General features: G+C 38.3%; 1 protein-coding gene across 1 annotated transcript in view; it reads left to right on the top strand.

The window, feature by feature from the left end:
- The window catches only part of PCSK5 (proprotein convertase subtilisin/kexin type 5), a 269,604-nt gene that overhangs the window by 21,676 nt on the left and 233,832 nt on the right, over positions 1-14,096 (top strand). Inside the window, 1 exon segment of the mRNA XM_009328171.1 lies at positions 9,366-9,470. Within this exon segment, the coding sequence (XP_009326446.1) occupies positions 9,366-9,470 (105 nt within the window).

Below are 14,096 nucleotides of genomic sequence, written 5' to 3'. Positions count from 1 at the left end.
TAGTGTCCAGATACCTTGCACTTCTCACATGTTATTCATTCTTGACTTCACTGAGGACATATTCGTATGCCCTCATCTCTGGGGAAGTGATACCACACAGCAAGTGTTTGGAGGGTACCAATGCACAGCACAGTTCAGATTCAAGGAGGGCTGCCAGCTCTTGTCCTCTTGTAAAGATCAATGCATGTTCTTGTTCTCAGAGCTGCAACAGAAAGAGGTAAGGGTCAAGCTCAGGCTCTGCTTCTGTCATAATTTTTGGAAGGAATATGTATTTACTGTGGTCTCATGTGACCTGTGGCCTATAAGGCAGAATTCTCTTAAGTGCTCATCCATGTAAGACTCAAACATCATTTTCACCTGGTCTTTATTCAGGCAGCTTTTTGTTGGCTTTATTTACCTGATGGTTGTTTTAGGGATTTTTCTTTTTATGATTATGAGTATTCTTTTTTTCCTGCACTTTTAGAAGTAGCATTGTTTGTAAATAAATATGATGAAAGTGTGTTTTTATTTCAAAGAAAATCAGCTAACCTCTCCCTCCTTTCAGAACTCAATTAATAAGACCGAAAGATCTTCATTCCAATATCCACAGGATTTATATGAATATATAATCCAAAAAAGATGCCACAATCCCCTTTGGAAGGATTGTTCATCCTGTATAGTAGGGTAGATTAATTAATAAATCTTAGTGTGATTTAGCATGTATTAGAATAAAGCTATGATACAGTTCTAATTTATATCTTTCTAATATCTGAACTTATTTTATAAATTCATATTACATCATGAGACCTGTGACCTCTTTTATGACTTAATGCTTTCCCATTCTTGCAAAGATAGTTGTACTAAAACTTAGTTGTGTTACATGACAAAACATTTTTTTTTTGATGAAGCAAAACATTTTATGTTCCCATTTGGTTGTTAGGTTTTTTCTCTTTTTTTTCCAAGTAATACCACATGTTAAATAAGGTTACTGAGAAAGCACTAAAGTACTGGAATCTCAAAAAGCAGAATTTCATTTGGCAATATTTGTTTAAAAATACAACTGTACAAAGTAACCTGTATGCAGAAGGTATGATCTAGGAAGCTTTTTCCAATTTACCTGAACTTGTGAAAGTTATAGGCCAATTATCAGTCTCAGAGGAAACAATTTGTTTTCTATTGCTAAGAATATTTTATAATATATTTAAAATAGAACATTTCTCTATTTAGAGAAGTAGAATTTTGGAATTCTAAAAATATTTTAGAATAAATCTAACTAGGAATTTAGAATTCTACATTTAAATTTAGATTTTAATTTGAATTAAATTTTAATTATAGTTTAGAATTGAGACTCTAAATATGTTTAGATTATATTCTGGAATGCAGTAGAAAGCCTTGAAAAGAAAACCTATTAGAAAAAGTATTTTTATAGAGGTAATCCAAAATTAAATATACCAACTCTTATAAAGAATTTCCACTGCAAATTGAAATGTTCTTTTTATGTTGTTTTTAATCTGCATTTTCACTTAGTTTAGCTATGGTAGTATTTTCTAAGAATTTTAAAGCTTCCTAATAGATACAGAAAAATTCACATTCACATTAAAATTTATGAAGTGACTTTGAAAAAATCTCAGCCTTGATACCTAATTAGAATGATATAAAGAATTATAATTGACCTCAGGATATTGTTATTTTTTATCCTACTAACAAAGGCACATGAAAAGTTAAAAGACTAGAGAGCTTATGTTTATTTCTCTAGTGAAAGAGTTAATGTGCTACTTTATTTTTAAAGCAAAATACAGCAGCATGTAAGCAACAGTAGTGGCGTTACCTGAAAGAACATAATGCAGAGCTACTTTATTTTAATGACTCAGTTATTCTTTTTTGACATCAACTGTTTAAAAAGCCAAATTGTACTTAACTAGCTCAAGGTAAGTGCCCAGACAAAATTTCTCCATTCAACTATCTGAAACACAAAGGAAAAATACAAAAGAAGTCCAGAGTGGCATATGTTAATTCAGTAAGGTGATATGTTTTTCTCCACATTTAAACAGAAGGAGAGGGAATGTTAAAGGTAAAGTGGTAAAGTGTTAGCATGTTCCTACCATGTGAAGAGATACAATCTGATTTATTTCTATGGAAATTGTGATGTTTCTGCTGTCATAGCCATGTGGTTTAACTTATGTGCCTGTTTTGGGGTTTTGTTTATTTTTCATATGCAGGTGGTTCAGAAGGGAATCTCCTTTTCTGGCTGAACTGTCCTGTCCTCCAGACCAAATATTTAACAAACTGAGCAAGAACTGTTGATTACAGTATAGGTTTTTTTCCATCTAGGAGACAAAAAATGTTTCAAGAAGGAGGGGTGCATTAAAGACCAAGCCCAATTTGTTCAGAGTGTCACTATTCAGGAACAGCAACACTGCAGATGCATCAGTTCCTTTTAAAACAAACCTGAAGAGAAAGGAACATGAGAAAAGCAAAGATATGAACTGGCAAGTTAGGCTATTCCTACCTCAAGCACATACAGAGATGTTTTCACAACTTGGGCTGTCGAATTTCTGTCAGCTAATTGGGCTTAAAATAGAGCTGAGAACTGGGTTACTTGGGCATTTGAGCATAGCTAGAATTCAGGCTTTCAGAGTAGTCTGGGTTGCGTCTGAGATGACAATCTGTGTTCACACCCACATCACCTTGGTTCTGCTGTTGCTTCAAATTCTTTTAGTTAATTAAGTTTGGGCACATTAAAAGTGCACTTTTTTCCCCCACCTGGTAGATATTCCTGTAACATACAGATTCAGAGCCTCTGTAATACAGAGACTAAACGTCATTGTTTCCATCCTTTAGAGTAGTCATCAGAGCAGTATTATCTTGCTATTGCAACTCAAGACAAGACCATAGTGTTCAATAGTGCCGGTGGTTTTGGCTTTTTTTTTAATGTTTTCTGCCTGTAGTAATCCAAGAAGCTATTTTAACTCATGCAGGGTAGAGTAGGATATCAGCCCAACAGGGGACTAGCAGAGAGCTTAAATATTTGGATAGAGGCCTCTTCTTAAGAGTTGGAATTTTAGGTTTTAGGCTGAGTAAGGCCCAGAGGGCCTGTGCTTCTCTCTCCTAAATATTTTATAAACTGATCTTTGTGAGAGCCCCAAACTGTCCAAAACTGAAAGTGGTCCAATCTTTCACTTCACTGCAGTGTGCCATATGTGGGCAAACCTTGCTAATATTTCTTGTGAATTACACATAGCAGGTGAAATTCCCCATTCTGATGACAAAAAAGCAATAAAAATGCTTTTGATTTGAGGGTATATTTGGGAGAGAAAGAGCCCCCATCTCAGTCAGAGATGGGGGAGCAGCTCTGCAGCTGTCCTCATGGTGGTTGCTCCTCCAGCCTCAACGTGATGGAGATCTGTCAGTGCTGACGCAAGAGTGGGGTTTTGGGCAAGAGAGCTGGAGGTTAGGAAAGTGTGGTCACTACTGCAGTATCTTATGGGAAAAAAACCCCACCCCCAAAAAAACTCCAGTACACAGTATTGTTGGAATACAAGTTGAGTTCAGGTTCCAGGTCTTGGATGAACATGCCCTTTACAGACCTGGGTGCTTTAATTTAAGTAGGTCAGTGAACAACTAACAGCTTCTGCAGGGCTTTCTTGCCCCAAAATGCTGAGTTCAGAACCCTGGTTTTAAGATTTTTCATACTTCCTAAGTCTGGAGGAACACAAGAAGGAAAGGGAGCAGCAGTTTTCTGTAGTATCAATGAACCTGTCTTCACCTGTGGATCATGAGGGGCCAACAGGGATCAGAATTAAGGGCTATGGGCTCAGCTCCTTCATGTTCGTTACAGAGTGGTGTGTGTCAAAGGAACACAAGCGGTATTGTAACCTGTGTCAACATTTGGGTCTGTCAAAACACTTTGTGATACTGGATTGGCTTCACTGGCATTTAACACAGGGAAGAAAGCTCTGGCAATACCAACACATTCTGTTTCAGACTTTTAGCACATCTGTGCTTCTTTGGCTCTTATAGTGCTTTATAGAGTTCAGAACCAGATTTGGACCTGATCTGCCTTCCTTTTCCAATCCATTTAGGACCAAAGTCATTAAAGACTGGAGAAACAGGGACCCTAACAATATATCCACCAATTCACCCACTCAACAGCATATTGTTTTCCATTCAGCCCGCTGGGAGAAGTGTACTTTGCAGCCAGATGTCTAAATGATTCTTCTCTTAAAAAAAAATTTATTTTACTAGATAAGAAACTTAGGAATGCATCTCTTGGGTTCCTTCCCATTAGCTTGAATGACTTCCCTGCTCATGTTCTGCTACATGGAAGTTCCAGTTGTAGTTTCAGGGCTTAGTCAGATTATGTCAGTTTGGTGATTGTATATCTGTATTTAACAGGCAGCTTTAGCATTTTTATTTCCTTACAGAGTTTATGAGGACACAATGCGGATGTAGATGAATTCATTCAGTAATTATATCCTAAATTTTCTTAATATTGCCTTAGACTATAAAACTACACATGGAAGAAATATTTTCCAAGGACAAGCCTAGAAAGTTTGGCTCTTGTTTCCTATTATCTTTAAAATTCACACATTTTCTCAACCTAGTAAATATAAAATTAATGTAAATATGTGGATGCTTTGATTTTCTGGGATTCCACTGTGATATTGTAGGATTGTTACTTCCAGGAATTATTTCATCCTTGAGTAAACATAGTATGGTACAATTAAAATATATGTATATATCTATTTAAAATGTTCAATGATGAAGATTACTTCTAAAAAGAGTAAGTCTCCCCTGCCCCCGCCATCCATTCTCCTTGCTTTTGGCCAGGCAATTCCTCAGGAATGTTTCTCTTACTTCTTTTTGAAGAAATTGGGCCCTCCAGGTCAAAAAGGAGATTACAAAGATTTCCCAAAGATAAAACAGTTAAATTGCCATCAGTCTCTAAGGTAGTTAGCTCTGCAGTCTGGTGTTTCTGTCTTTGCATTGCTTTTCCTCTGAGAGTGCCTCTAAGACCTGGTAGTTAAAAGTATAAGAAACAATTTAACAAGAACATCCATAATGATAAGTTTTATTGTGCTATATTTCCATGGTTTAACTGTTCTCCAAGTAGTCCAAGGATTTGGAAGGTCTGAGGAAATTCCCATTAAAGGAAAAGAAGGCAATAAAATTTTTAATAACACTGGTGTTACCTTACTGTGAGAGAAACTGGCAGTTAGTGAATATGAATTGAATTCCATTTAAAAGATTTGGGATCCTTTCATTTCATTGACAGTTATGAACTAAAGCTGTAGATCTCACCATTTTCATTAATTATTATTATTAATAATTGTTATTATCTGAAAACTGATGGTGCCTGGAAGACATGGCATTACAATTACCACACTTAATTCTAAGAGCTTAATTCTGTCTCCTGAGCCCAAGGTCTCAGAGGGAGTACGGCTGTCAAGCATTACAAAGCCTCAGGCTGTCCCCTTTCGGCTGGAAGGTAGAGCATGCAGATCCCTCTGGTCTCTTCTGTGGGTGGCTAGTGCTGCTAAACTGTAGGACCTCTAGGAGTGCAATTAGGTCACCTCCTAAATTTGCTGTTTTGGATGCCCTCAGAGGGGTCAGCTAGAGTTTATCTTTAGTAAATAAATAAATAAATAAATAAAAATCCTCAAACTAGTGCAAGACAAGACACAGAGAACTGGGTGATAATGAGATCTGTGTAGCACAAAACAGGACAGACATTTATTTTCCCTAAAATATGACCTTGCTATTTATGCAGTTCTGTGCAGTGGTAAAATACAGTTACCTGCTTGAACTGTGTCTTTTCTGTAACGTGTGTGCACATGTAGACACACACGTGTGCGTGCACATACACACACACACACAAAGCAGTAGGTTTCAAATTCACTCTGAAGACAGCAAGGTCCATAAAAGGCCTGTAACATTTGTAGAGTGCTTTGGTGTGGTGAACATGCACTTTACTGGTCTCGGAGGACTTAAGGAGCAAGAGTAGCATCACTTTGCAGTAGTTAGCACTTCAACTCTGTTTGAGGCTACTGATGAGTCCCGGAAGTGTCCAGGAAGTGACTGATTACACCCCTTTGTCTCAGGGAAGCGTGCCATCACCTGCACTGGTGCTAACCCTGGCACCAAATTTCAATGGTTGTTATAAATAATAATAATTTTAAAAGAGTGCAACAGTAGCCTGATGCTAAGGGACATTCAATGTGCCACAGACTGTTAAACTCAGAATAAACTGTAGTTAATGTAGTCAACAGTGATGCAATAGAATAGAATAGACTATTTCAATTGGAAGGGACCTACAACAGTCATCTAGTCCAACTGCCTGACCAATTCAGGGCTGACCAAATTAAAGCATTTATTAAGGGCATTGTCGAGAAGCTTCTTAAACACTGACAAGGCATGGGGCATTGACCACCTCTCTAGGAAGCCTGTTCCAGTGTTTGACCACTCTCTCGGTAAAGAAATGGTTCCTAATGTCCAGTCTAATCCTCCCCTGGTGCAGCTTTGAACCATTCCCACACGTCCTGTTGCTGGATACCAGGGAGAAGACATCAGCACCTCCCTCTCCACTTCCCCTCCTCAGGAAGCTGTGGAGAGCAATGAGGTCGACCCTCAGCCTCCTTTTCTCCAAACTATTCAAACCCAGAGTCCTCAGGTGCTCCTCGTAGAACATGCCTTCTGGCCCTTTCACCAGCTTTGTTGCCCTCCTGTGGATGCTTTCAAGGACCTTCACATCCTTCTTAAATTGTGGGGCCCAGAGCTGCACACAGTACTCAAGGTGAGGCCGCACAACTCTGAATACAGCAGGATATTCACCTCTTTTGATTAGTGTGTTTGATGCACCCCAGGGTGCGGGTTGCCCTCTTGGCTGCCAGGGCACACTGCTGACTCATATTGAGCCTGCTGCCGACGAGCACCCTGAGATCCCTTTCTGCAGGGCTGCTCTCCAGCCACTCCTCTCCCAGTTTATACTTGTGCTCGGTGTTACTTCATCTTAGGTGCAGTATCTGGCATTTCAACTTGTTAAATTTCATCCCATTAGTCATAGCCCAGTGCTCTAATCTATCTAGATCCTTCTGCAAGGTCTCCTGTCCGTCCAGAGAGTCAACAGCACCTCCCAGTTTGGAATCATCAGCAAACTTACTTATGGTGCATTCAACTCCTGCATCCAGATCATTGATAAATATATTGAACAGAACTGGCCCTAGAATTGAACCCTGAGGAACACTGCTGGTGACCGGCCACCAATCTGATGTAGCCCCATTCACTACAACCCTTTGAGCCCTGCCATTCAGCTAGTTCTTCACACAGCGCACCATGAACCCGCTCATCCCACAGTTGGACAATTTGTCCAGAAGGATGCTGTGAGGGACAGTATCAAAAACCTTACTAAAATCCAGAAAAACTATATCCACCATCTCCCCTTCACCCACTAAGCGGGTGACCTTATCATCAAAGGATATCAAATTAGTTAAACAGGACTTTCCCTTTGTGAACCCATGTTGACTGTGCCTGATGATTGCACTAAATGCCTTTCAGTAGTACCCAGTATAATCTTCTCCATAATTTTTCCGTGAACTGAGGTTAGACTAACAGGTCTGTAGTTCCCTGGGTCTTCCCTCACGCCCTTTTTGTAGATTGGAATAACATTGACTAGCTTCCAGTCAGCAGGGACCTCCCCAGAAGGTCCAGGGTCCTGCAGCCCTTTGTGGTGTCTACAAGAAGACTTCCCCATATATGTTTAAGGAGGGTTTATTCATGGCATGCATGTGGAGATGTGAGACCAGGCTCATCCAAGCTACAGAGTTGCACCACTTCAGCTGAAGTTGCCTTTCAAGGAGAAGGCAGCATGAAAATTATTATCACAGTGCTAATATACTTTAATTAGGCTTAGTCAAACCACTTCCTATTTACTTTATGATAAACTAACTCAGTTTAACTGAATGTTTGACTTAAACTAAACATAAGTCACTCTTCCTGGCATGAGATATCAGTGGACCAACTGCACAGACTGGGATTAATATCTTAGACCCTGTTGCAGTTTTTCGCATTAGGTGAATTCATTTAAATTGTTGATATTTCTTTTTTTTTTTCCAAAAAGGTTCTCCCTCATTCCCCTGTGCTGTTTACATCCTTAAATTTTAAGGTAAAATATTCAAGTGCTCCTTGAGAATAAAAACTTTCTATTAATATTTCTTCTTAGTCTACTTTGATATTTTCTCAAGATTTTTGTTTTCTAATATTCTAAGAGCATATTCTTGGAGGTTTTCAATGGCTTATCTCCAGTTCTTTCTGAACCTTTACTGCTGAACTCCCAAGTTTCCTATATGTGTATTCTTATACATGCAAATTCAGAATACTGTTTTTTTTAAGATTAGAGTTTTCAAGTGTTGTTCCATCCTCTCTGGTGATTTCATTCAGATTTATTTGCAAAACCAAGCCTGTTTTCTGAGGTCAGTTTGAGTTTCAACTTGAAATGAAAGTAAGCTCAATTGTCCCATTTTTGCTCATCATTAAGGAACTTTTAACTAAATTATTTAGTGTCTTACAAGATTTGCAGTGCAATAGAAGGTCAAATTCCAAATAAGTTGGAGAGACATTCTCCCTAAAGACAAGGAGGCTGAATGTTTGTTTATAGGTGCGTGAAACTAAAAGTTTCAAGTTATGAATGTTTAGATATTAATGACTCTGGAAAGGAAAATTTCTTTGTCAAATTGTGAAGGCTGTCTAGTTTAATATTTATATTGCTACTGTGTACTGATGGGATGAATAAGAAGTAATTTTATTGTACCATTGTGAAATTCGCAATGTTGCATGAAGTGATTTTATACTTTGAGCTAGTCATTATCCTATGAAGTTACCATTTCCATCTTTCTTTCTTCTACTTCTTTCTCATCCACACTGGCAGAAAGAGAAGCCTATTCCTGTTGTGAATGTCCTTTTTATAATTTAATTATATAAATAACTGAATCTAGTGCATTTTAAAGTACGTTTCCTTAAGCAAACTAGATGGAATGCTTTTTAATAACCATATAGCCATTTGATGATTTTTATACTTGCCATTTGAAGACAGTTTGGATATAGATTGGTATAGAATTACTTAAAGTACTGCATATAAATTAAACATTAAAAAGGTAGATACAGCCAGACTAAGCAGCTCAATTATAATCTTTGGTTATGCATTTACAGCCTCAAGGACACTCCATCCATTTCATATCATATGTCCTTCTTTTGAAAGATGATCAGTGGGTTCAAGTAACATTTCAGCACACAGGATATTGCATAATTTATAGACTTTTAGAAATTAAAAGCAGAAAACTGGTTTTCATAAATTAAATCTCCCTCTCTCTTTTTCTTCTCTTCCCTTACAGATTGGAACACTGAAGGATTACTACCACTTCTACCATAGTAAAACAATTAAAAGGTCTGTTCTTTCAAGTAGAGGTACCCACAGCTTCATTTCAATGGAACCAAAGGTAAGAAAATCCACCTATGTGTCTGAGGCAAGAGCCTTTGCATTTTTTATATGAAATATCATACCAGAGGACATTCACCTGAATGACATATAGCATTACAAGAACTGACACACTATCTGTTCGCTAAGGTTCTGCTTCCCATTAAAACGAAGTGAAGACAATACCATTCTATTAAGTATGTGCTATTCTTGGAACATAAGGTCCAACAGTATTCATGGAAGAGTACGGGGATTTTGTTAATGCACTAATCACTGTGCTGTGCTTCTCTGCAAAACCACATGTGTAACAGTCATGTCTGCGGATCTTCCTCTGTAAATCAACCAGCTTTCAGAATGAAGATGAGCAAAGTGGGATGGTATGATGTTCAGAGAAAAGTTTCTCTTGCTTTTTTCTGGTCTTTTTCTGGACTTGGTGTATGAGGGATTAAAATAAGAATGCTCTTTTCTGTGGTCCTTTTGGCAGTTCCTACTGATCTTAATTTTAAGATCTGTTTGAAAAATGGTGTCATATCTTTGGAGTATATACAGTATATATGTAACTGTCCAGATAATTTAATTATTGATTTATAGTTAAGTATAATATTGTCTTGTATCTGTACCCGAGACACATTTTTGTTTTAATCCTTTAATTTCAGTGGTTACTAGCTTCATCACTGACTGTAGAATTGGATTTCTTCTGGTTTCCTTTTAGAAAGGAAGTTTGGAGAAGATCCCATTAGCTTTTTTATGCTATTCATGCACAACACACCCCCAAGTCCCTGGTGTTTTCAGTGGTGATAAGAGTTAAGCTTTTTTTAAGTCCTTGGATCATGACTGTTGTCTGTGAAAGATTTGTCAGGTTTTACTTGACAAATAATTAATGAGAAGTAAAAGTTATCAGTAAAAGACGGTTTGAATACTGTAGATGTACAGTGTACAAGTTGAGCATCATACAGGAATACTTCTGCTGTCTGGAAAGCCGTATTTAGGGCTGAAGTTCCTCTTGAGGATGGAACAAGACTAGGGAAGTACACACAAAGCGTGTTCACCCCTTTGTTGATAGGGCTGAACTGCTTAACCCTTTAAGAGCACCAGCAGCTCTGCTGAGCAGCATATTTTGGGGATTAGTATGAAAATGATCAGGGCCCAAATCTCTGTTCCCACGAGTGCTGAGACCCACCATACAAACAACAAGCACTGCACTTAGAATAGGCGATACTGCAAAACGAAGGGAAAGTGTTCACATCTGTGTCAGTCCACGTGTGCACAGAGGTGGAGTGATTTAAACACAAATGCACATGTTCACATGCACGTACCACCATAAACTTTGATGTTACACCCAGATACCCCTTCTGCACCTCTGACAGCCAGCCCAGAATACTTTGGCCAGAATCCTGAGAGACTCTAATGCAGAGCACAGCAGAAAATCAGAGCCATCATTTATTTTCCAGCACTTTCCACGTTACGCCATTTAGGTCTTGTCCCCAGTCTATGCTGCTGCTGGTTCAGAATTTCTGAATTTCTGAATCATTGTTAAATATCACTTTAATATTGAGAAGCTCTAGTGAGGGTTGTGCAAGGTACTCAACCCTGTTAATGATTCTGTACTCAAAAAGAAGCCGACAGTCTAACACCTAGACCTGGCAAAAGTGTTTGTGATGGACTTTGTGACGACTCCACTGAACCTGGGCTTGGGAATTCTTGTGTGGCTGCAGACATGTCAATATAAAGACATGTATTTGTAGAATAAAAGCCAGTTTGTCCTCAGTGTGTATAACATTTAATGATTATTAAAGCAGACTGAAAATTTAATTGTATTATATAAACTGGACCTTTTAAAAACAAAAGGTTTAATCTCAAATGAGGCACATTGCACGGCTGTGAGAATTTTAAAGGACCAGTACTATATGCTATTATATTTACGAGTGTGACTGTATCTAATGCCAATATTTGCAGCAGATTAGATGGCATGTGTATTTGTGAACAAAGGAACACTGAGGTTTGTTTACTTTCCAAATCATTTAATAGTAGTTTACTTAATGTTTAAAATCCTCTCCGTGCAACATGCACACGCAATTAGCTTGATCTGAGCTTGGTTCAGGTGTGGATCACTAATTTACTCCTTTATGAAATTTTAAATTATGAAATTTTTATTGAGTGGTAATTCATTGTGTAAATAACCTGCATATAATGGAAGAACCATTATGAAATCTGGTATTTCTAAACTACTTGTGTGGATAGTGTTTGATTTCACTGTGTGAATGCACAGGGAAAGATATATAGGTAATATAAAATCTTGCTATTCTGGGTTTCAATTAATGAATTGCTTTGAAGATCTTGGGCTTGATTTTTTCTTCTGGAAAAGCCTCTTGACACTGTTATAAACAATATGAATAGACCCAACAGGGAACATAAACTGAAGACATGTGGATTATACATTTTGACAATTTTCTCAGCATTAACCAAACATTACTCTGTATTTAGATGAAAAGATAAAGGATATGCGGTGTAACACAATTTTGTTCGTTGTCATCCACATCCTTGCCTAGCAATACTATGTGTTGTCATTTAGAGATTAAATGGATTAAGTAGTTTTAGGAAGAGGTGCCCAAATGAGGCTTTATATTCCTAACATAGATTGTCATGTAGGAAATTTGAAACATAGCTTTATCCACTGCATGTTTTCTAGGCCTGTGTATAGTTACGTGGTGTTTCCTATGTGTTGATAGACAAACAAAGAAGTGAGAGAAGTTTGTGGATTCAAAGCAGACATTAGTACTATGCATCAAAGCTAAGTGTTGAATGAAATCTATTACAAAGGTTTCCGGTCTCTTCAGCTGATGTGCTGCTTGTGGTTGGCCTTTGGCAGGGGTCAATGAAAGAACCATACCATGAATCGAGAGCCTTTTTTAGCTCCATAGAGTTTGCTCAGCAAAGTTATTCTCATGATGCTGCAATGCATGAAACAATGGAAACAGGAGCAAAAAGGAAGTGGGAAGATGGACAGAATCAGTCCATAGCTGAAAAGTATCATGAAACTCTAATTCAACTATTAAATAGCTGAGTTTATTGCTGGTAGGCCCTCTACTGAAATCAGACTATTACAGCACTTCCAGGGGTGGGAATAAAGAGCTGTGGTGCACCTCTGGGTTTGCTGCAGTGGTGAAATGAAGAGTCACAAAGTGGAAAAAAATTGCAAAGAATGATTGCAACCTCAGTCTGTAAGTTAGACTCTACATCAAAACAAAGCATAAGGAAAATCAGGTGGAGCTCTTCTATCACTGAAGAGATAGCAGTTCCAATGAAATGTCAGAGTTGAAGCGCCCACGCATGACAATAATACATAGAAGTTAAATGGACAGTATAGATAAGAAAGCTGTCTTTTTATACTGAACTACTACGGGAGATGAAGAGTTTGTAGTGAACAGTTATGATAATGAAATTTGTGACTCATATGATGAAAAATATTCCACAGAATCAAGTAGCATAAATGGCAAAGCAATAATCCTAGAGCACAATTCTTAAGGTAATAAAAGGCAGCTTCAAGATTGACAATATATTCAAATTGATGTACATATGAACTAAAGTTTGTTCCATTTTGCTTATGAGGTCTCCAGTGCTCTGTATCACAATGGAGATCTGAAAAACACATGGCCCACAGCAATGCTCAAAAATGGAATAAAGTGTCACATTTACTAATGGGGAAAACATTTTACAGCATTAGTGTTTGTTTATCAATCTCATTTAAGATGACATCTCATCTTTTTAAAATTTTAATTAATTTCAGGTAGGTTTATTTGGGGTTTGAACTCCTGGTTGATGGGTCAGGTTCACTCATCTTTTAGAAATGGGGAGATTTCCAGTCTCACTTCTGGAATAAGACATAAAGCTACCTAATTTCAGCAAGATACCCTGCTTGACCAGGATTTTGCAGAAGTGTCATCCCTTTGTCACCTCTGCGCCAGGATCAGAATAGCTGGGGAAACATTACTGCAGACTTTTACTTTTTACCCAGCCTCACCTAACCACACATGGAACAGATTTGTATGACCTGGTGATACAAAAAAATGTAAGTACTGTGTGTGTGATTCTTACCTTTGCCATAACAAGCTGAACAGAACTGGTGGTAGCAGCATATAAAATGCTGGCAAGCATATCTTTGATGAGATGACACCAAATGATATGGGCTGTCTTCAGAGGATAGGAAAGTAATGCCAGAATCCTGTCCTTATTACTGATACGACACTGTGGATGTTCATGAGAGAGCAGAGAGGAGCAGAACTGTAGCAGCAGGAGAGTTTACCGCTTGTGGAAGAAGGGGCAGGCAACTCAAGAAGAGTACAGGGATCTCGTTAGGTCGTGCAGAGAGGAAATGAGAAAGGCAAAAGCCCAGCTAGAATACAACCTGGCCGCTGTCGTTAAAGAGAACAAAAAAAAGTTTTTACAAATACATTAATGACAAGAAGAGAGCCAGGGAGAATCTCCATCCTTTATTGGATGCGGGGGGGAACATTGTCACCGAGGATGAGGAAAGGCTGAGGTACTTAATGCCTTCTTTGCCTCAGTCTTTAACAGGCAGACTAGTTATCCTCAGGGTACTCGGCCCCCTGAGCTGGAGGACAGGGATGGCGAGCAGGATGAACCCCCC

Source organism: Pygoscelis adeliae, unplaced genomic scaffold (assembly GCF_000699105.1).
Source record: "Pygoscelis adeliae isolate BGI_AS28 unplaced genomic scaffold, ASM69910v1 Scaffold45, whole genome shotgun sequence".
NCBI classification, from domain to species: domain Eukaryota; kingdom Metazoa; phylum Chordata; class Aves; order Sphenisciformes; family Spheniscidae; genus Pygoscelis; species Pygoscelis adeliae.
Note: the sequence above shows the minus strand (reverse complement) of the source record. Positions and strands in the feature narration are given on the sequence as shown.